At 36.4% G+C, this 25477-nt stretch overlaps 1 protein-coding gene across 1 annotated transcript in view; it reads right to left on the minus strand.

Moving 5' to 3' along the window:
* The window catches only part of gpc5a (glypican 5a), a 1336984-nt gene that overhangs the window by 606285 nt on the left and 705222 nt on the right, over positions 1-25477 (minus strand). Inside the window, exon 6 of the mRNA XM_028799562.2 lies at positions 21430-21550. Within this exon, the coding sequence (XP_028655395.1) occupies positions 21430-21550 (121 nt within the window). The remainder of the gene's footprint in view (positions 1-21429; positions 21551-25477) is intronic.

The following is a 25477-nucleotide window of genomic DNA, read 5'->3' on the forward strand; positions in this document are numbered from 1 at the left end:
ATCTGCGCACAGCAGGGCAGCCGTGGGCGGATGCGTATGGTGTATTCACTCCATGTTATCGTGCATTGCGCTGTCAGTGGTATTTTGATAAAAGAATTTGAACAACATATAAGAAGCGTATAAATTATTAAACAGTAAAACATTAACATTTAAGAAGTAAAGTTACATTAAGTACTACTGCAGTGCCTTCGGGTATACCTCATTTTTTGTTTGCCCATTACATGCTTAAATGTATACATTTTTTGGTGCACCTACCCGAGAACACACAACATATAACCGAGCGTGGGAGAAGCATGGATTTTAAACACGCGTTGAGTTCATCTGCTGGTCTCCCTTGTGGAATAACTGGTAATGTTTGACTAAAATCTACAGCGAGTAAAACGACATTACCTCCTATTTTTTTTTTTACGATCTCTGAGATCTTGCTTTTTTCGGTTCAAGGCTTCATAAGCTCTTTTATGTTGTATGGTGTACTTATCCCAAACCATCATCTTTGAATGTTGCAAGACTTTCGCCTTGTATGTAGATCGGGGTAATTACATTCATTGCATTCCTAGTCTGAATCACAATCTGATTGTATGGGTGGTTACCTGGCACTGTAGGGTTGCCACCCGTCCTTTAAAATACGGAATCGTGCCGCGTTTGAGAATGAAATTGCGCGTCCCGTTTTGAATCAATACTGGACGGGATTTATCCCGTATTTTTTTTATCATTTTTTTTTTAAAGCAGCGTCTCATGCAAATCATCCCACACGCATTTTATGAAGATGCCTCCTTTCCTACTTTTGATTGGGTAATACTTGATGTCATCGTTAGTTTGATTGGTGTTTTTAACTGTCCAGTGAGGAGGGCGTGTCTTTTAAGTACAGTCTGCAAAGTGTTGGCACTGAGATGTGGCGTCAGCGCCATAGTTGAAGCCCCCAACGTTGCGGTCAGCAAGTCGGCTAACATCCGCCATGTGCCGTCTTTCAGTTGCGAGAAGCAGATCATAGAATGGTTGAAACTGTTGCCCCTAACGTTGTGCCACGGCGTGTGGTTCGTTTATACCTCGTGTCTTCTCATTAAACTTTTATCTCGCGAATATGTTATTGCAATCCGCAGCGGGAGCGTTTCTATAAACTTAATTTAAACTTACGTTTTACACCGTGCTTTGTTTCCCTTATGAACATGCTTGTATGCTTAACTCGCTCCGTTCTCAATTGTTTAATTAATTTTTTGCTGTTCGCTGTTTGCGGCTGTTCCTCCATTTCCCCCTACTTCGTTCTTTTATCTCGCGAATATGTTATTGCAATCCTTAACGGGAGCGTTTCAATAAACTGATTGAAAATAGTTTTGCATTTACCTTTTTAGTAAAAGGCGAGCTTTTAAGCCTGAGAAATCACCCCGTAAATGCACACGTTTAATTGCACATGTGTTAATATGTATGGTTACACAGTATTAAAAGACAGTGAACAACGTCAGTTACCTTTGTTCCCGCATTTGATAAAAGGTGAGCTTTTAAGCCTGAGAAATCACCCCGTAAATGCACACGTTTAATTGCACATGTGTTAATATGTATGCTTGCACAGTATTAAAAGACAGTCAAAAATTAACGTCATTTACCTTCGTTCCCCGCGTGTGACTCGTGCTGTAAATGTCTTCCTTGTTTTTAGTTCACGTGATTACGTAGGAGGCGTGATGACGCGATACGTGACTCCGCCTCCTCCATTACAGTGTATGGACAAAAAATATGTTCCAGTTATGACCATTACGCTTTGAATTTCGAAATGAAACCTGTCTAACTTTTGTAAGTAAGCTGTAAGGAATGAGCCTGCCAAATTTCAGCCTTCCACCTACACGGGAAGTTGGAGAATTAGTGATGAGTGAGTCAGTCAGTCAGTGAGTGAGTGAGTGAGTCAGTCAGTCAGTCAGTGAGGGCTTTGCCTTTTATTATTATAGATAAACATTTACAAAACACATTGCATTAAAAAATTACTGATGTGAGTGGTGCCTATTGTCTTGTATCTCCAGAAGGCTTGGTTCAAATCTGAGCCTGGACGCTGTATGTGTACAGAGTTTGTACATTCTCTCCCTCTGTCTCTCTCCCTCTCCATGTCTGTATAGGTTTCTCCAGCTGCTTCAGCTTTTTTCCCAGCATCCCAAAGGCATGCAGGTTAGGATGATTGGTCTAGTAATTTAAATGTAAGCATGTGTATTAGTCTCTGGTTTGGTGTCGTCTCTAATCCAGGGTGACCTCTGGATGAATGGAATGGCAGAGACACTAGGCTTCTTTGTTAGCCCAGTTCTGTGCTTCCATGACTCACCCCTTGGACTAATGTGGGGTCATAGTATATTTATCACTGACTCTGGTTTTTCACCTTAGCCCCGGGTTAGGACAAACTTGTTTTTTAACAGGTCTTTCCTAAGATCGTATTTATACTTGTCCTCACCTGGTACATGATAAGTACAAGAACTGGTTTCTAAATGCACTTTTTGTTTGCTTTTAGGTGCATATTTGTATCATGATATATCATCATGACAACTCATGACATTATTTTTATAAAGTTTTTTGTTATGTTTCTCTTTTTTGACTTTGTCCTGACTGAAAGACAAGGAAGGTCCCTTTTCAAATTCTGTGTAGGTTAAAACTGATGGGGCTACTTGACTTGACATGGGTCAAACAGATTTTAACACTTATTTGCTTTTTTCTGTAAGAGTGTGCCCTAACTTGATTGATCCTTTGTTTGTGATGGTGGTTAAGCAGATAGTGGATTTTATGATTGTTCCATCATGTTAAACAGGTCCTTGGTAAAGTCAGTGTAATTTTAATTTGGTACAAAAACACAGTACTGTACATAAAATCTGAAAAGTCTGAAAATGATATCACTGAATATGTATTGGCCTCTCCTTGTCTCAGTTAGCTTGACGCAACTTGATTGCAAAACCAAAACCTACATCTATCTAATTAAAATATAGTGTAGCAACTGGATATGTGGCTTTTGAAACATAAGGTGTCAAAGCTTCTTTAAGAATATCGGACTGCCCATCACTGTGCCATGTGTATTTGGAATTTATGAGAACATGATGTTCATATCAAGCATCCTTAAATATAGACTTTTAAGTTTGGGCCTAGGAATTCTGTAGTAGCAGTAGTAGTAGCATTAGTAATATTGTAACATGATCAGGAAACAGTGAAATTCTTACTTGCATGACTAACCAATATGCATCAATAAAAATATAAAAATAATAATAAAATAACAATAATTAAAATAAATCAAATATAAAAGTACACTTTATACTACTGTTGATCTTTCTTTCTTTCTTTCTTTCTTTCTTTCTTTCTTTCTTTCTTTCTTTCTTTCTTTCTTTCTTTCTTTCTTTCTTTCTTTCTTTCTTTCTTTCTCCCTCTATTCCTCCTATCAAGCTTTGACTCTGGCTTCCTCAGTAGTGGCTGCTGGCTCCTTTTATAAGGCACCCGGAAGTGCTCCAGGTGGTCGTTGACCTTCTTCTGGCAGCACTTCCGGGTATGACGGAAAAACTGCATTCAAGGGCTCAGCAGCAGCTGCAGCACCTCATAGTGGCAGCCACGGGCCCCAACAGGGTTACATCAAACTCCAGCTCCCATGGAGCCCCTCAGGAGTCCGAACCACTGATGCAACCCAGAGGGGCTACAACCTAGTGGTACGTCAAGGGTGGAGGTGTCCCGATCGGGCAAGGGCTCTGGCTGTGCACCACATCACGTAATTGCTTTTATAGTGATTTTTTAGGATGCGATTCATGAGCACTTAATCATTTTATCTAATTTAAAGTAGCTTCAGGTTTACAGGATTTGCAAAACACAGTTCTGTAAACCATGAGATGTAACACATAAGGACACAGAGCTGCATTTGATCTGTTTTTTTAATTAATAACTGATAATCTTTCTTTGTTGTTTATTTATTTAGTTTTTACTTTATTGGGTTCTTTGATAGACTAGTCCCTATTAATTTAAACTTTGTTAGTTCACTTCCATATTGTATATAACTGCTGGCATGTTAATGATTTCTTTGTTAGTGAAACTCTTACAAAAAGATATGACATAATTGGAAAGATTTTTCTTCTTTTACCTTTTGTCCTTTGCAAGCTTAGTTTTTAATCTATTGTTGTCTTAAACCCTATGACTCTGAATTGTACAAGCAGATAAGATAAGTGGATGGTTTTCTTCGGCTTTATGATTAAAAGTTTTTAATAAGTTTAACTGAACTTTTTTATAGTCGTTTCTTACCAATCACTGAACATCTGTTAGCTTTGCTAATTTCTTAATTTTTGGTAAGAAATACATTTTTGGCGATTTAAAAACAATCTGATTCTCATTTATTGTCTTGCTCACAATAACTCCATGTGAAAGGTTTATTCATTGCCAATAACGTGTCAAAAATGACACTTTACATGTTATTTTTCACTTACATAAGGTGATGAAACCTATTAAATAATGATCTCTAGATATTAAAGGATCAATAACCCCTGCTCTCTGAATTATGTTTTGATTATTACAGAGTATAAAGAGAAGCTTTCTCTCAAGAGGGCATTTTGATTAACTAAAAGAAAAGACATGTTTAGTAGATCCATCAGTATGAAAAGGGCTACACCGGGCTAATAAATCAAGAGAGCTGAGCAAGTTATCATGTAGCCTGATGATTAACAGGATCTCACATATCAATCAGGTTCAATCACAGACATGCACCACCAATTTGACTTATTTATTTAGTTAGTTTTACTTCTAATTTTAATTACATTTGCCTTCCATTTGCTGTATACTCCTTATTTAATTCTGTTGTGCTATGTAATGTGGCTGTCATTGGCATAAACCTTTTGAAGATGATAACATGCCAGCGTTGACAGAAGCTGAAGGTCTGCATTGCTAGCCAAAAACAGCAGCATATAAGTCTTACCAGAGGGTGAAGCCAGAGGCCTGCAGCCAGAGGAAGAGACTCGTATTCAATAGTTGGAGATGAGTAAATCAATATCGTTGGCCAGAAGAGAAAGGTGGTATGTTGTACTTGATGGAGAAAGATGCTTTTTTCTAATGAAGGCAGAGGGAGGAGCAATGTATCTGAAAACTCTGCACAAACAATGACCAGCATGTCATAGTCACCAAGGGGTTCACTGCCATGTTGGAGTCAGCGTAGTTTTTCTTCTGGAAGCAGAAGACAGAATGGCTTCAATAATGGTTCCATCAATCAGGAATTAAAAGAGCTGGGCAGGCTTATAGTGAAGATAAGTGCTGAAAACATCTGATGGCATGCCAGTCACCCAAAGAAGCTAATCTTACATTAAACGATGGCCATCACTGTGCCAGTAATGAGCAAGGGTTGTGGTTACATTCAGTGCACATGGCAACTGCTGGAAATAGATGATGGCAAGCTAGAGGCCAAAATGCCAGTGGTTCATTTGAGCAAAGGCCAGGGTTTTTTATAACAGAAGTGCTTGTTGCAAAACTGTACCATGCTAAGATGTCCTATGCAATCTGCAGTTGAGGGTGCATTAAAGAAACGTGCAATCACCAATAAAGAGGACAGCAAACCATAAAACAATGTACTAATGTGTCACTGGAACCACAGGATGTGTACATTACAAGTGGAGCTTACCAAAATGCTATGTGGGGATGTGTCAAGAAAAACATCTTTTCCATGTGACACTGGGATGATTTTTGTTTGCAGACTGGATATTCATGTATAATGCATTTTGCCTGCTTAAGATAACATTCTTCATAGGTAACTTGCACATACCATAGTACCTGATTAAGATTTCAATATTCAGCCAACATGTCCACACTGTTTTACTGTTTTGCACATGGGAGGTAAAATTACAAATGCTGGTCAGCTACAAACTGTGGTAACAGAATTAATATTTGGATGCCTTTTCAGAAGACTTCCTGTCAGGAATTGAAATTCCCTATCAATCTTTAATCCATTCAATCTGGCAAATAACTAGTTCCTTTTTTTGATGCTAAGCATTTAAGGCTTCTTTGGTTTGACATGCTTAAAACATTAACATCAATGTTATCTTCATTTTCCCTGCCATCACTGTTTTGTTTTACCTTACAAAATGCCACTGTGGATAAATTTTATTTAATTGCATAGTATACAGTAAACATAACTGCTGATTTCATTTATTAAAGAGGCATTTGTGCTTTTTGGGATTACGACACAGGTGTGTGACTCAGAAAATTATAGTGGTCAGGATCAGCTCCAGCTTTACTTATTCAAATAACTGAATATTAAAATGGAAAGCATATACTATGTTACGTAGCATTATCAGATCCACTTAATGTAATTCAAGGTCATGGGAATGAGAATGTAAGGCTAGATTAAAGATGTATTTGCAAAAAGGGTTAAGTCTTGGCAAAGTAATTTCAAATGATGTATTAACAGCAATAAAAATAAATATATTTTTTAATTTCCTAGGGATACATGCAAAAATTGGGAGTTTCTACTTATTTTTAAAATGGACATGTACTGTTATTATAGGCAAAATTTACTTTTTTATTCATGGATCCAGACATGTGGTTCTCTGAAGGATGACTAACTTTAAAATGGAAGATTTTGATTCAGTTTCATTTTAACTGTAAGTACAGCTATTATGCTATCCAAAAATGGATTAGTCATTTCCTCAAATTCCTCACTATTTTGGATTGCTTGAAAGAAATTAATATAGCGAGCCTTGGTAATAATGACAAAATTTAATTTAAAATAAAGTATTTTTAAATAATTTAAATGTAGATTTGAATTCTTAAAGCATCCCAACATTCCATCCAATAGAACATTTTTTTCTAGTAAGGAGTCAAGGGCATCCAAAGTCAGGAAGGCAGGAAGCAGATGTGAATGGAGTGCTTATCAAAGTAAATGTACAATTACCCATTAACCTAATATATATACATATATATATATATATATATATATATATTCAGTATATATATCTATGTATATGTATATGTATATATACATTGATATGTATGTATATATATATATATATATATATATATATATATATATATATATATATATATATATATATAGTGGGGAACAGCCCGGACACAGACAGGTAGACACGATGGTTTCACCCAACACACATTTATTCATCACGATATTTACAAGGAAAGTGCACAAACCCAGTGCCTCAGCACCAATCACCCCTCAAGTCCTTGGCCACAACACAATGCCTTAATAGTCTTTGGTCCGCCTCCACTCCTCTCTACCAAGCTTCGTCCTTCTTCCTCCCAACTCTTGCCACTGACTGGAGGGAGGAGGCCCCTTTTATTCACCCCGGAAGGGCTCCAGCTGCATCCTGAGGGCTCGTAGCCACAACCCTGTGTGGCGGAAGCTCCAGCTGTGAAACCGGAAGTCCACCGGGTGTCTTCAATTCTCTTCCCCCCAGCACTTCCCAGTGTGGCGGAAGTACTGAGGTCCAACACTCCTAAGGCATTGGGGTGCCCCCTGGCGGTGACCACGGGCCCCTACAGGGATGAACTTCCCAGCTCTGTACCCGTGGTCCCCACAGCAACCAGGGAGGATGCCCCCTCGTGTTCCAGAGGATCCACAAGCCCTCCTCCGGTCCTCCTGTATATATATATATATATATATATATATATATATATATATATATATATATATATATATATATATATATATATATATACTCTTTGCATTTATTTGACAGTAAACTATTTCAACCATTCTATGATCTGCTCCTCACAAACTGAGGGCACCGTGGCGGATGTTAGCAGATTGCTGGCCAACCACAAGCATTACCTGGTAGGTAACCACCCATACAATCAGATTGTGACACAGACTACTAATTGCCGTGAATATATATATATATATATATATATACACACTAGGGGGTTCGCTCCTGCTTGCTTCGCTCACCAGCCCCGCTCCTGCTTGCTTCGCTCACCAGCCCCCCTGGCCTGCGCTACGCTCCAGCCACTTTGCGTCTCTGCCCCAACACACCCCAAGGAGACACGGTTGCTCCTCTGAAATCCCCTATTAAATGATGTTACAATGGGAAACAAATAGTTTTTTTTTAACCTCCTCTTTGCTTGATGTGCCGTGTGATCTGCATCTTGTGCAGTGCTTCGAACATTTAAAAACCTGTACACAGCTGTCCTACTATTTGTCTTTAATTTCCGGCCCTGGGTGTGGTTAAATCTTTTGGCACAAAGTCTTGTTTCCTGGGACATGAGTTCTTGATATTTTTTAAATTATAATTTAAAAATGGAATAAGAATATGAAAATCTAACAACACCACATTAAAGTTTGATAAATTCTGAAAAGAATGATACCAAACATATATATGTAGGTTTTAAAATAAGCCTGATTTAAAGCGTGACAAAAAAAGTGACATAAAAACATCACATAAAATTGTTGCACAAAATCGTTGCACTTTTAGGCTTAGGATTTTATATATAGAGAGTAGATATATAGTCACACATGCGCATCTGAAGAGCTCCTTGCTTGCTAATTTGAGGTAGGTGATAACCCGCTGGAGCAAAAGGGGGCTCTGTTGCTAACTGTGTTGTCTCCTTTTCTCCCCGCAGCTATAAAAAATCTCCCAGTGAGGGAAATTAGCCCTGTTATAAAAAGCCTAAATGACTGCACCGGCCTGTCTTTTTTGGGACTGACTCCTAACAAGACAGAGCTCTATGAGAGACCTCTCTTGGTTTTCTGACGGCTAAACTCGAGCCCTTATTTTCTTTTGTATTCTGCCGTTTGGGGTTATGTTCATCGTTGCCAGCAGGCATTTGTTTTAGTTTAAAAGAGTAAAGCAGGGAATTAAATGGGACGACCTGGCTGGAGTCCCAAACATTCCGTGGTGGTCTGGCTCACTATATATATAATAATTAACACAAAATTTTACAAAGTTAGGTGACATGAAACAATGTCTCTGGAGCTACATAACAGTGACAATTAGCAGTGTTCCACTATGTAGAATGCATTTCAATATATATCTTGACACACTATTAGCATCTTAGCCACTCTTGTGACATGTTAAAAATGTAGGACTGCCTATATTTCAGTTCAATGGCCGAACAGCTAACATAAATCTTCCTTGCTGTGCTTTTCTTTACTGTGCCTGGACTAATTAAGGCAACACTACTTGGCTTAAGATAATTATGCTGAAAAGTGTTTGTGCATTACAATAGTGCTTACACTAAGAAATGCTAAGATACTGTTAGAGAAGGTGCGCATTTAATCAAGTAATGCTAACAAGCAGTAGGAATGAAATCAATTACAGGTGACAAATGAAAAGCTCAATGCTGTTCTATAGGATTCTTCACAAAAGCCATATTTTAACACCTTCTCCTTCTACAGTCTGTCAATTGTTTTTATTTGTGCCATGGTGTCACAGAATATACAGAACACTTTACGCTTTCCCTTTAAACATATTTTGTGCCCCTTCCTTAAATAACAGTGAAAAATGAAAAGTGGGTGTATGTTTATGATATATATTTTGCATATAAATGCATAAAAATAATGTGAATGGTTTACAAGTTGAGTGTAGCGTGTATTACTGTAAACAGATTTCACTAAGTACTTCATTATGTCTTTAACTTGACCCCAAATTTTAGAAAAGGTTTTAGGAACTGATCTATATTAGCATTTGTATGTTGTAGGGGTCTTGGCATCTTGGAGCCTGAAAACGGGAGGAAGTAAGCAAAGTTTCTGTAGTGAGGTGAGAAAGTGGCAAAGCATTACAGAAAAAAGTGAGATGATAGGATAATTTTCAAATTTGAAGAGTAAACAAGGCAGCCATCAATTCCAAGAAGAAGGGTACCTGGCTCCTATTCAGATAATTGTCCATTCCTTAGTTCTGTTTTAAATGCATCTTACCCAGTTTATGAGGGAGCAGAGCCATGAATGAACTGATGGTTGATAAATATTTGTATGTCTTTATTTGTAACTTAGACAAAGCAATGTAATATTTGTGTTATATCATGGATAAGGATGTTTAACCCCCCCCCCCACACACACACACACACACACCTTTTAGGACTGAGTCTTTGTAATTTTATAACAGGGTTGGGGGAAGTGCCTAACAATGATATAATACTAACATTACATTGCTTTGTCTAAGTTACAAATAAAGACATAGAAAGTATTTATCAACTTAAATACAAACTTTTACACCCCAACACCTAATAATCGCATGACATGCTCACACATGGACTGACACTTAATCATATAGGATGAATTTAGAGCCATTAATTAACCTATCATTCACATATCTTGGATATGAGAGGAAAACTAGCATAACTGAAAACAAATCCTTCGAGAATGGGAAAACTCCATACAGACAGCACTGAGGCCAACATGATTCAAATCCAGAACTCTGCAGCTGTGAAGCAGAGGTGTTACCCACTGAATCAATCTGCCAAATGGAATAGATTGCATAGAAGTCAAAATTTTTCTTAATTTAAAACTTAAGAGTGGGTCCAAATATTTTCTTTGTGAGTGGTTAACATTTAATTAAATTGAAAGACTGCAACCCCACGTGATGCTCAAATCTGGGCAGGTGCCCCAGCTGTCCACGAGAACTACTGCGGTAAATCCTCTGGAACAAAGCCTAGAAACAATGATGAATGACTTAAGGACATCTACTGTATGTTAGGTAGAAAGTCCAGTGGGGGCTGTGAAGTCTTTTGGCATTGGTACTCCTTCAGCTTTCCTTCTTTCTCCATCTTAAATAGAGTTTTTTTGTTGTTGTTTTTTTCTGTTTCATCTCATCTTATCTCCGCACTCATCTTTAGAGACTTGGAATATGATATTATATATTAGATTCTACATATCTATATTATGTATGCTTGTATTGACTTATTTTTTATTACTTATTCAGTTTTGTTCTTGTCTAATTTAATGTCTTGTTACATAGCAGTGTATATGAATATTAAATGCATATTTTCAGTACCTAAAGTAAGCATTACCCCAAATTAAATGATGAGTGGGTCAGTGTCAGACCTTTTTTTAATTTAGAACAGCACCCCTCCGCTATTTTCAGTTTCTGTGTTCACATATTCTCGGACTATTCAGAGCTCCAAATTGAAACATTTCACCTTCCCACTTCAGTGTGATCATGTGGGTTTCCTGTGAATTTTTTTGTGGAAATAAAGAGCAAAATAAAATATTAAATGTGTATCATTTTGCTTTGATTGCAATTCAACCAAAAATAGCATTTCAGGCTGACCAGGTTATATGTTATATTTTAAAGAACTGACTAGGATGAAATGTTAGTGTTATATTATAACTCGGGTAACTATTTTATAAGAATTGTCCGACTTATATTTCCAAGTTGGCAGAGCATTCACTTGAAATTTCAAGTAGCAAATGTGTCACCAGCATGGACCATGAACACTTGTTTCATTCACGTAGGGTTTCTGTGCGATGTGGACTGCACAGAAAATCCATGTAAGACTTCTCATACAGACCCACTAAATTCCACCAAAACAACGCTTTTGTATATTGAACAGGAGGAAGACACTATATCAGCCATTTTGATGCTGAGGTGACTGTGGAACACTGCAGTAAAGAAGGAAGGAACATTAAATGCATTAAGGTATAAAAAGAGTCTTAAAGGTGATACTGTGCCATATAAATTGTCAAAATCTTTTACATGTGAGGGTCTCAGTTTGCTTAACTTTTAAATTTATTATAACTGTATTTTGCACCATATTGACAATGTCCGAGGATATTTCAATGACCTAATGTCAATTGAAAAAGACCAGGCACAATAATTCCATAGTTTCATTGATATTTTTGTGACATGAATGGTTCCTGAATCTGAATGTGTTGCAAATCATTAGAAAAACTGGGATGGATATTCTTAGCTAGGCAAGTAAATGTTAACATTAGGAATGTCTGCACACATAAAAGATAATTCTGGTATGGCTCCACCAGAAGTTTCATGACAAAAATGCTATACAATACACACATATTATACAATTTATCTATCTATCTATCTATCTATCTATCTATCTATCTATCTATCTATCTATCTATCTATCTATCTATCTATCTATCTATCTATCTATCTATCTATCTATCTATCTATCTATCTATCTATCTATCTATCTATCTATCTATCTATCTATCTATCTGGTCTTCAAATACATAACTGCAGACAAGAGGCAGCAGTTTAGGGCTTCTATATTGAATTTGTTCCTGAGGTACGCAGACAGGTTTTAAATGGCAGACTTGTTCCTGTCAGGATTAGAATGAGTCATCCATTCTATTATAGAATGATTATAATCATGTCTGTCTTCTTTATGGCTTTTATTAATGAAATATTGACATGAACCTCCACTGTATTTTTTCATTTTATTTATGGCAGGTGCTTTCAGATGTAATACAGCTGTCATTTCTTATTAATAAAGGGCACCTTCTAAAAGAGAGCTGGTAGACATGCTCTGTATACAGAAACCCAAAGTTATCTAATGTTTTGTGAAGGTGGAATAATAAACATTAACATCAACCTTACTGTACATGTAATCAATTGTTACTTTATTATCTGAATTTAGAAAGTAAAATCAATCTACCTCTGTAAACAGTTTCTAACCATCAGTGAAAGGAAATGTGGACAAATGGAAAATGCTTTACTGACCTACAGTACATCACTGAACACTTTTGTGATGTGCACAAATTAAGGTCTTGTGAGAAAGTACCTCTTATGACTTCTCCAACTGTCTATAACACATAACTGACAGATAGTTGTAATAATGTATAAGGTATTTACAGGGCCGGATTAAGAGCTTTGGGGGCCCGTAGCACATTTCAAATTTGGGGGCCCTTTTGGTCTGCATCATCTGAAGTTTAGATTCTGAACAGTTCAAACCGGACTAAATAATTATTTTACTCTCGATTATAATAAGAATCTTATAATATTTATGTGAATTTTATGTGTTGGGCCCCTAAAGTTTTGTTGTGTAAGAAATTTACAGTTTAAAAATGTAAAGATAATATTTTTAAAGACCAGTTTTTCAATGCTACACTTTTTCATTAAATATTGGGTCCACCATTTGGGGGCCCCCGAAATTGCGGGGCCCGTAGCATATGCTACATGTGCCTATTGGTTAATCCGGCACTGGGTATTTAGTATACAATATGTTGTTCTTGACCGAAAGCACAGGCAGAGTTGGGATTTGGGGGCATGGGCAAGGAGCGGTAGTGCCCTCTAGTGGCCTGGGCCAAAATCATTTTATCATTAGTTTAGTATGTGAGTATGATAAAATGTCCTCAATATGTCTAGTGTTTTTTTTAATTATTATTATTCTAATTAATTAATTCATTCATTCTTTCATTAATATTTTTCACTTCATCCTGCAAGATTGCACTGTTGCAAGCTGTGTGTTCTTTCTTTTTTCTCACTTGACAAGCAGATGCATTATGTCAAAGTTAAAATGGATATTTTTCAGTTTAGTAATAATTGCAAAACATCACAAAAGAAGGTATAACCTCTGTTCAAGAGACAAGCAAACTCCTGTGGAAACTGAAGGAAAATCTTTTGAGAATCGTGTGACACATAGCTTTCAGTATTGACAAGGCTGCTTCTGTGACACATGCTAGACCTATATTCATAGAAATCAATGACTTTATTGAGAAAAATATAGGCCCCAAACAAACCATGCTTTTTACTTTTCCATGACACCTAATTGGGCACACAAATCATGCCTTCTCTGTTTTCTGACATTCATTGTTTCAAAAAAGTTTGCTAAACTTTCATCATTACAAGGACATAAAAATGAGGAAGAGCTACAAGTAGTTTAAGACAATTGGTTTGGCAAAACTATCTCATAGGCACCAGTGAGAAAAAAAACCATCAGGGAGTCCTTGTGTAAATCTGTTGTTATTACAAAACTTCTTGCTAAATCAGGCTTTCTTTTGCATGGCTATTGTGAAGGCACAGATTTAGAAGCAAGAGACAATTGATTGATATGTGAGATTTTTTTCTCAAAGTACGACCCATTAGTCAAACTGATTCAGTCCCATTACATCAGTTACATAAACCTAAACTTCCAGACTAAAATCAATACATTGTTTGCACTCAAATTGATGAAGAAATATCCAGTAAAATGTATGAGATTTTTGGTGGCAAGAAGAACGGGTTGCAGTGGTGTGGACTTCAAGATATTCCTATATTCCTAGATCAGCATGGAATCATAAAAAAGGAATGCCTGTTTGCTGTTTATGTACAATGCATGGTGCACAAGCTGAATCTACTCCTTACTATTATGAAACACGACAGTAATAAAGGCTTTTTTTAGTCTTAATAACACGTACAAGACATCAATTAAGTGTTAATTCATGAGAATAAGTCTTGTAAATCCTTCATATTCACAATTCATTTTATCAGGATGTCAATATGCCACACTGCACAAGGGTGAATAATCTCTTTATAGATGCTTTGCAAATCTTAGTAAGACCAAAAGAAGCCTTTGTTAACGTCTTATTACACATCTGTATTGTACATGAGTAAGAGGTATTTTTGCAGTCTTCTTCTTCTTTTGCCTGCTCCCATTAGGGGGTGCCACACCAGATCATCTTCTTCCATATCTTTCTGTCCTCTGGATCTTTCTCTGTCACACCCATAACCTGCATGTCCTCTCTCACCACATCCATAAACCTTCCCTTAGGCCTTCCTCTTTTCTCTTTTCCTGGCAGCTCTATCCTTAACATCCTTTTCCCAGTATACCCAGCATCTCTCCTCTGCATATGTCCAAACCAACGCAATCTTGCCTCTCTGACTTTGTCTCCCAACCGTAAAACCTGAGCCAACTCTCTAATGTACTCATGTCTAATTCTGTCCATACTCGTCTCACTCAATGAAAATCTTAGCATCTTTAACTCTGCCACCTCCAGCTCTGTCTCATGCTTTTTGATCAGTGCCACCATCTCCAACCCATATAACATAGCTGGTCTCACTACCATCCTGTAGACCTTCCCTTTCACTTTTGCTGATATCTGTCTGTCACAAATTACTCCTGACACTCTTCTCCACTTGTTCCATCCTGCCTGCACTCTCTTTTTCACCTCTCTTCCACAATCCCCGTTACTCTGTATTGTTGATCCCAAGTATTTAAACTCATCCACCTTCGCCAACTCTACTCCTTGCATCCTCACCATTGCACTGACCTTCTTCTCATTCACATACATGTATTCTGTCTTATTCCTACTGACCTTCATTCTTCTCCTCTCTAGAGCATATCTCCACCTCTCCAGGGTCTCCTCAGCCTGCTCCCAACTCTCGCTACAGATCACAATGTCATCAGCAAACATCATAGTCCAAGGGGACTCTTGTCTAATCTCAGATATTTTGCAGTACCTAAGGTAAAATGTTACCAAGGACTCTATAATAACTGCAATCAACAGAATATACTCTGTTTGCAGATCCAAGCAAACATCATTGGTTTCTTATGATGTAGTGAGCATAGTTTCTTAAATTCAAGAAAATTGCACAGCCGAATAACAGCCAATAGACAAGCCATTGGAAATTTACTGTACTTCATACTGTATATGCTATCAATGAGCAGTATGTTGCAATAACTGAATGTAAGAAAGAACGGGGGAAGGAGGGGTCGAAAAGTGACCCATGTACTGTAGGCAAGTGAGCTTTATCAGCAAAAGACATCTCATTATTTGTATCATTCTCCTTGAGGACATATTTTGAATTGTGAACGTAACACTAAAGAGGTTACAGGCCTCAACTACAAGCATGAAAGATGCAGCCTCTGTAGTCAAGAGCCTGAAGGCACATCTTCAGCAATGCAGAAATGAGGGGGAGTCATATCTGTATAGAGTAATCCCAACAATATCAAAATGGAAAAGAACCTCTCATCCACATCTCCTTGTTGCCAAACATACAGAGGCAAAAACACTTGTACAGCAAAATGATATGTTAAGATGGACTGGGAGTCAGAAGTTCACATATTTAAATGTGACTAGTATCTCCCTGCATTGGACATTTTGCTGACTGAATTGAAGAGCTGATTTTCAGATGAAGCTATGGCCCTAAATGTGACATGTGATGTTGTGATCAAGTGTGATATAAGTCAACTTATGACCTATGGGTGAACTTCTGTGTACATGTAGTTTGCCAACTTACGACCTATGTGTCTTATGACCATTCACCTTAAGCCCGCTACCGTGTCTCATGGGCAAACGACAGTTTACTTTTTATTTGCATAGGTTTCAACTACGTTCAGTTACATTTGTCTTACAATTACTGAAAAAAAAGGCAATTGATATCTACACAAAAATTAAGGCGATCAAGCAGTGTGAAGGAGGAAAGAAAGTGATTGAGATCACATGTGACTTTAAGTTATCCCATTTTAAACCTGTGTTCACCACCTCTGTACTGCTGTGCTTTGGTTTTGAAGCTTCTGCGCTGTGAGTCACAATGTGCCACTTTGTGTGAACCGCCATGAAGGAGTAATGAAACCAAACTGAACTCCTTTATCTGTTAATGTTTATTATTAACAGGCTGAAATATTAAAACATAAAATATGAGTGCTCAAACTCTGTTGGTAAAACTCCTCATCTAACAGTTCCCACTGATGACATAACATAACACAGACAAAGAAAGGATTCGTGAAGCTATTCAAGGTTTGGCACCCATGCGAGCAACGGTAATAATGAAACAAAATAAAATAAAAAATAATTTGAAAAAAAAAGATAGAAAATCTAAACAGTATGCTAAAAATGGTGATAAAAAAGGATATAAAACAAACAATATGACATATAGTGCTATACATACGGTCAGGTTTGAATACATGTATCGGTCCAGCTTACGTCCAGATCGACTTACGACCGGTCTGTTGGAACTGAATGTAGTTGTAAGTCGACGACTACCTGCACATATGAAAGCTGAAAGTGATTCCATATACATTTACAAAAATCAGGATGTGTTGCCCCCTTCTGCTCAAAAGTTAAACTCTGTACATAATACTCAATATGAATGATGTTCAGTGGTGCTATTCTGTTATCAAGGGTTAAGAGCTGTGAAGACAGCACTTCCGTATGCTACCATAACCTACCAATAAAGGGATAACTAAAATGAGAACACAACATATCAAAGAAAACAAACAAAAAACAAACCTAAATTCCAAAGTAGGCCTGGCTGCACTGGCATGGTGGCTCCACTTACTTGAATAGCACCCAAATTGACAATATCTTGTGTGCTACTCTACACTCTTATTCTCTTTCTCTCCCTAGCTTAACCATCGCTCAAACAATTTTACTCTAATTCCACTCACACTACCTACACTAGCTTAGCGTGCCTTTTACAGTAAATGTACATAGCAAGTCCCTATAATTTTGATCCCAAAATAAAACTGAAGATTCCATGGTTCTGAAGGGCAGGTACCCGCCTTTCAGAATATGTAGCTGTTGGACCTCACCTGTACCATGAGAAAAGTCTGCTGGAACCCAGTTGTTTGGAAATTGTTCTGTTGGCCTTCTTCATTCAGTGAAACTATTTCTATGGATCCAGTTAAAGACTTAAGGCACGTTGCCCTCTGGCAGCCATTTATCATTGGTACTTGAAAGCGCTTTCTATTTAGCAGTGTGAGCTTCTCTTTCAAAATAAAGACTCTGTTTGGTTGGCTTTCAAATCATAGGCTAATTCTCCCTTGCCAGCTAAGCATCCTGACACAGAACTATTTAATATAAGAAAAAATGCTTAAGCCATAGACAAACATGAAATAAGATTAATTTCAGCTCACTGTTTAATTTCTCACAGATTTGCAAAAAGTGATCTGTTTACTTCTGCTGACAGGTAAATAAACTTTTTGGCTGAAAAGTTGCCTCCAGTGAACGATTTAAGATTTTTCAATGTGAACGCACTTGGCCAGTTCTAATATATGCCAGCAAAAATAAAGATGTCCAGATGCCTTGAATATGAATTTACTATACACTTCATATGACTGGCACCCCATTCTGAGTTGGATCCAGCTTTGTACCCGATACTTCTTGGATAGGTTCCAGATTCCTGACATTTGGACTTGGCCTAAGCAGATTACACATTTGATGGATAAATGTACACTGCACATTCTTACAGGGGATCCACTCTGAGGTGATTATTGGTCACTTTCTGTTTAGAAACATGTTTGCAGTGCAGCACTCCAGCAGTTTTCAGATGTACACATTTAGTAGCTTTTCCTCCATTTAATTCAGCATTAACATTAACATTCACAGTTAAGTGAACACAGAGGCTAGGCAGCATGTTAGAAGTCAAGCATAATTCATAGTGACAAACAGACATTCTACTCACAAAGCTGCTAGTGGGAAATCCAATACCTTTAAGGTTTATTGATTTCTCTAATAAAATTAAATGAACATTGATTTTTCTAAGGTGATATAGCTACCATAAATACCATAAAGTAGTATTCAATAAAAACAAAAATGGCACAATGCGTTATAAAGTATTTGCCATTGATTGGTTTTCCTCCAAATTGTTAAGTACTATATTTGTATTCTGGCTTTTAAGCTTTAAGCTATGTAACCCTATGCAGACATTTGGTAAAGGTGGTGAGAATAAAGGCAGCATTTCAGATGAAATTGTTTTTTAATCTATTATATTTATTTTCAATTCCCTGCACTTTTAAGTTCCTTTAAAAATACTTACATCCGAAAGCTTCCAATATATTATGCATCTTTCAACAACACATACCATCTGATTAAATAAAACATCATTTTAAGAGATTTCAGTGCTCATTAGCCTAAACTAATCAGGCAGCAATTTACAACAATTAGCATTCTGCTTCCTAAACCGAAGTGCAACTTGCAATATATACTAACAAACAGGAGACAAGAGCATAGTTTTATTTGTATTTTATTTTTCACTGTCTAATAAGGAAGTGCAGTTGCATCTGAAAAAAATCTAAGCATTAAAAGTTACTAATATATGCTGTATATAAAGTAATATATATTATAATGTGTCTTACTAACAAATAAGAAAATAATAATAATAATAATATAGGGTGTTGAATATGCTGTGTCTGGAGTCAGTTTCCATAATTTTAAAGTCAGCTTTAATATGTTTGAAATCCATTCCGAATATACATTAAAAATATTTTTCTTTACACAAAATAATAATAATAATATGTAATGTTGCACTTGCTTCACATGAATATCATATTATGTGAAAGATACCATTACTTATTTTTTTTTTCAAAAAGAAAGAAGTAAAAAAATGAGCAGCTAATTGTTATGCTGTTGGTGGGGCTCTCTCCCTGTTTATAGTTTTGCCAATTGTCTATTGCTTATTTTCTTTTTCTTTGCAAATTACTCCCTTTTGTTAATGAATTTGTTTGTATCAATCATTTTCTTTTAGAATTTAATTATTTTTATTTTTTTTCAACAGACATTCTTTTGTTCTTTAATTGTTCTGTATTACCTTATTGTTTCTTCTCTTCTTCTCACTAAGGTAATGCAGGTGTTGCTACCATTACAGCAGTCACCTGAGGCAGCCTATTTAAGGACCTCCTAAGCTATAGTATTATCACCGGGACATTACTGAGGTTCAAATAAAATGTTGTAGCAAAACGTGGAAAGCTTTTACAGACAGAACTGGAGGGCAACTTTCTGTAAGCCAGCTCACAGGTTTGTTAGGACTAGATGTTAAGTGAAGGCCACATGTCCGGTAAGGAAGAGGGAGCACATCCTTTAAATTAGGAGAACATGAGAAATAGGAAGAGACCTTCACAGCAAATAAATAAATCAAGAATAAAGGGCTTGCCTGCATAAGGTATCACATCAGTGAGGATGAAGAGTGTGACGTCAGTTGCTGATACCATAATACAGGAGTATTTCCATTGGGAAAAGGGTGAGGCTAGCCATGCCTTGTTCCTAATTTCTATATGCTGTTACCCATGATTTGTATGAACAGGAAGTGATGTCATTAGTATTGTTTGGCTCTTTGGGTATGGAATTGCTGTTTATTGTTGTTCAATAAAGAAGCCTGTTATTGTAATGAATTTGTGGCTGTGCCAGCAAGAAATTTCAATTTCCAGCAGTCAGTTGGGGTGTGTGGGACTAACAAAAGAAGCCCTTACTTTGGCATGTTCTTTAAAGGGAGTCAAAGTTCAGAGGTAATGGATCAGGGTGGAGATGCAGCAGTCTTGCACATGTAACATCTAGTCCATACGTGTTATGAAAATTGGCTTTTCTACATGGTGCTGGTCAGAAGTACAAGGTGGTGTGGCTTTTGCTTGCTAACCTGTATTTGATGTGATTTTCTTTTTAGGACAGATAGACAAATAGAACAATTGTATTTAAGACAGAACTTAAAATAGCATTCTTCTAACTGATTACTGAATATTGAAGATTCCAGTGTTCAGCAAATAAAGGAGTACTAAAAGGACCCCCTGCTTATTTCAGGGTATTGCACAAACTAAAGGAGGCTGTTTAAAGACTTCACCAAAAGTAAATGTATATGCCAAAAATCCCTTTATGTCAGGGGTCCTCAATCACAGTCCTGGAGGACGGCAGTGGCTGCAGGTTTTTGTTCTAACCCGGTTGCTTAATTAGAAAGCCAATAATTTAATTTCATGGCTTGTTAGTGCTTTGACCCTGCTATGTCTGGTAATTCTCATATCCTAGATTTTGTTCCCCTTTCTAAGGATATCATATAAATGATTTGAAGGCTAAAATGGATGAGTAATTCTCAGTCCTTCACTTTTTTCTCTTCACTTTCCTGTCAAGTATTTAAATTAAACCCAATAATGCATGACAAATACACACAGGTGAAAATGGTAACACGCTAAATGGAGAAATGCTGGTATCTTTTGTCAGTTGCATGTTATTGCTAATTAGGAGCAATTAAAAACCAAGAATACAGCTGTTTAAGACTAAAATAAGCAATAAGGGTTCAAAATCTTAATGTGCAAAACAACTAAAATGAAGCAGAAGTGTTACTTGAGCAATAAGTGCTTCTTATTAAGCAATTGGCTTGGAGCAAAAACCTGCAGCCACTGCGGCCCTCAAGGACCGTGATTGAGGAACCCCCGCCTTATGTGTATGTACTGTTTTAATTTAGTTACTTGCATTAGAGCTGAATATTTTTTAGTTAGATATCACAGAAAGCCCACCTTAATAAAATGAAGCACAAAAGACGAGAAACACACTTGCGTCAAGACGCAGTACCTCTACAGAAGCAGCAAATGAAGCCAGCAGGAAATTGGAGTCCTTGTTGACGTGCACTAATAGTAATTAATTAAGAAAATGCCTCCATGTGGGCTATCAACACGTACAATTTTATATAGCAATTTTAACAGAAAAAATGCCTTTACCTGCTATCATAATACATCATAATTCTATTTGATTCTGTTTGGTGGTCTGTTTTTGATTAAATTAAAGATAAAGTCCTGTTGTTTTAAAACATTTGTTCAAATGGACGCACTTTTTACTTTACATAGTTTTACCTGATTGACGTGCTTCAGTTTATCAATGATCTGGTTTATGACCGAGTCTGTTCCTTTTACTTTCACCTCCGGGTTTCCAGACTGAGCTTTAATTCCACTGCCCACGACCTGAAGAGTGTAGCTGAAAGAAGAAAAAAGAGATTCTGTTTTGTAATAATGAAAAATCATTAATGACTCTTATGGCAACAGACACAATTTCAGAAAGTAAATATTAATCAATAAAAAACAGGAGAATTAAGGCAATTAAAAATATTAGTAAATATAGGCTTAGAATGAATATTTTTGTTAAGCAGGTGATAATAATCATCATAAGATCTATCAATTGTCTGAAAAGGTGTGGCAATGAGCATATTTTGATATATTTGGTCTACATTTGCTGTGATTTATACAGGTTTTAATGTGATGAGCTCTTTTACATACGAGGGGCTAGTGTGATAAATCTTCTCAAATCCATTTTATATACAGTAGTAGTCTGCAGTACCAAAGCCATAAATTTTTCATCTATCTGTAACATCCTTTTATTCATCTCTATTCCTTGTAGCTCACTTAAATTTAGGGCAACTGATCTCTGGTTATATAAAGTTTACAATGTAATAATTTCATAATATAATAATTTAAATTAAGTTAATATTTATAGGTGGTACTAGAGTAAAATATTATTTGTGGTCTTTTCTTTTTTCCTTTTAAATTCACATATAAAGATTAAGAACAGCAACTAAATAGGCATTTCGTGTTTCTTGGATATCAGAATTAATTGTGATCTACTGAGGAGGGAAGATTGACTGAAATAAAAAAAAATGATAATACTTTAGGGCAGCAAAGATTGTTTTTGCCTAAATAATAAATCTCTCTAAAACATTATTGATTTATTAGGGATATTTGTGTAATTAGTTTTTAATTAAGTCATCTATCTTCTGATTTACCTGTGTTGTGTATTTAAGTGGTAGGCAAACTGATATCACATGGTCTAAAAAATGATGGGACAGAGAAATACGGTGTCAACTGTTGATACAGAATGATAAATTTGAAGCTGAATAATTACAGATCCACCATCTGTGCTCACTTTTTAAATAATACTGGAGCAATGCATCATGTCAATTTATTAGAAAACCTGGAACATAAAAAAGCTATTCATTTTAATCAGCCACCAAATAACTGATAACAATTTAAAGGATACTAATTTTTGATGATTGAAAGACTTTGTCTACTCAAGTACTAGTAGTTAGCATGAATAAATAAGCAAACAAGACTAACTTGAAGCGATTACTGATGAAGGGTACAAGAATTATTTTCCAGCTCTGTGGCAGAAAGATTGATTACCAGTAGTTTTTTTGGGGTTAAAGATGTAGTCTCCTCTTTTGTTATCAGCAACAGTTTTATCCTTCTTGCTTTTTTTTTTTAAGATTGCATTGAATAGTATACAATTTAAATGTTTCAAAGAAATTTTGCCGACATTCACTTTGGTTAGACACTACTATGATTAGGAGTAAATTGCGAGATAAAATGAAATCTGTCTTGAAAATGAGGAGATCACTTTATTTTTGTATAGTACTCTTCCCTGAGTCTGAGGCATGGAGTGCTATAACAAGCTCACAGAAAAACTTACAATTATAAACTTTACCACTTATAAAATACACACATAAGTATATTCACTTTGCATTCCAGTGGATCCATTTTTTTTCCTCTAACACATCTGAAAGATTGTACAGTCATTGTGCATTTCTCAATAAAGACATGAGCTGTAAAATTAGTGCAGTTTAGTGTGTGCATCATGAATGGAGCTCCAGTTTTGACTTGACTTCTTGGATAATTGAACAGTTTTGTTTAAGTTGATTTCATAGTCAGCCTAAAATCATTTTATTATTGGACCCGGTCTATGAATAACAATAAGAGAATAATTCCATTTTAGGTGGACAGATTATTGCTTATAGTTCTGAACACACATGGGAAAAAATGTCAAACCACAGACTAAAATAATATGCAAAAGGTGGCGATTTTTTTTTCTGCTCAGCGCCCATGTAATTTATTTTTGGATCACAATCAAAAAACTGAGACAATTACATTTGATCATCTATGCAATCACAAGAACAGAAAATGGGACTGTATAAAAAGCTGAAGAAAGCAGGGAACAAAAAAAATGATTTAGCAGTGTATTTCACTTTGAAAAACTGAAAACCAAAACTGATGTGCTTTTTTTTAGTAATTTAAGAGTTTACTTTTTTGAGAAGGTTTTTTTCCCACACTATATGCAGAGTCGGTTTCTGGTTAATGTCTAATGCTGCCAGTAATGGCTTTATGCAACATAAATCTAAATTATATTAAGCAGATTAGAAAATGGACGGATGGATTTTATTTCAAACAACTGGATTGCCTAAAATAAAAATTAAAGTGAGAAAACATCCAATAATATGTTTATTATACAAAATGAATACACTGATAGATATGCTTTGGTGTGTGTGTTTTGCAGTGAAAAATTCTTTTGGGTACTTGATTGAAAATCACTCATTATAAACACTCATATCCAAACTCAGGAAATCTAATCTCAGGCGCTTCAATGGTAGGTGTAGTGGCAGACATAGAATAGAAACGTTTTACTGATGTTATCACAATTTCCTAACTGTATACATTTTATTTTAAAGTGATCTTACTAGAAAGGTAATTTACATTGAACACTTTTGTCTTGAAAGACCCATCTTTATAAATTAGATCACCAAACGGGCTACACTAAATTTCAATTATATTTTTAATTGGTTGTGGTATACCTTTCATGAAATTCAGGAGATTTTATTCAGCTCTACAAAACTTGGAGAATGACAATTCATGACACTCAATAATGAGGATACTGATTCTGCTGTACTTACTGACCTCAATAAGTATCGCTTAATTGTTTTAAAGCATGCCAAGAATTTAACCAAGTTCATTTCAGGCTTTGAGAGTCAATAATAAGTGTGATATGTCAGAGATAAATATGAATAACTGTAGGAATTGTTTAGGTTGGCATTAGTTCAGAGTTTCTCATTTATTTTTACTCCATGGAGTTATGATGTGGCACTTCCATTTTGGTCTTTTTTATCCTGACCTTAGAATAAGGTGTTGAAATGAATATTATCATCATCAGTAATGTAGCCACTGTAAAATCGTCATTGATTTCGCTGGACTCACTCTTGTTAGGCTAAGCAGTGGTGCACTGACTACAGAGGATTTAGCTGGCCAGTTAACATAGAACAAGTGGAATGTGCAACCAGAATTTATCATTTATACCAGACATATGTTATTTTCAATAAAATGCATTTTTATATAGAACTCTTAAATTGGCACAAGCTCAGATTGTATGCACAAATCCACAACAGCAATGTACCCATCACAAATTGCTAAAGCACATTAGTTTGCTTATTTTGTGACATGTGAGTCCCTGTCTTGCACCCCAAAACACGAGTCTGAGTCTCAGTACTTTAGCAAGACCAACTTTATGCAGCTTGAAACAGGAGCAGCACAGTTATTTATTGTAGCGGGAGCTACCACTCTCCTATACACAGTCACAGCAACCAGGCAGGGTCATGGGCAAGTAATACTATTCCCTGCAATTATAGTGGAAATTTTGAGATTAAAGTTAACATTTCATGCTTTTTTTCCCCACTGTGTGCCTTTTTTTTTTCTCTGTACCCTAATAAGCTTTCATATGACACTCAGACGGTGGGCTACGACTCGCCTTTTCACGGCGACTTTGATATGTGACAACTCTTTTTTATTTTGGGCACAGTTCAAATTTGTTAACTTGAGCTTTTGGTTTTCTCCAACACGCTATGTCAGTCGATCAACTTCCTTTAGTTGTTCATACCACTAATTAAACCAACAAATAGAAAGTTTTTCCTTGCCTCCACTTGGTATTCACTGAAATTCTTCTATTTTCCCCTGTGTCTTTTCACAGAAGGCTGAGCTTAAGGGCTATTTATATTGATTTACATATTCAAAGAGGCGTAATTCTGGGAGGAGTTGGGGCGGGACAGCAGGCACATGCACGTGCGTTACTTTTCACACTGATTGGGAT

This window comes from Erpetoichthys calabaricus, chromosome 4 (assembly GCF_900747795.2).
Source record: "Erpetoichthys calabaricus chromosome 4, fErpCal1.3, whole genome shotgun sequence".
Classification (NCBI taxonomy): domain Eukaryota; kingdom Metazoa; phylum Chordata; class Cladistia; order Polypteriformes; family Polypteridae; genus Erpetoichthys; species Erpetoichthys calabaricus.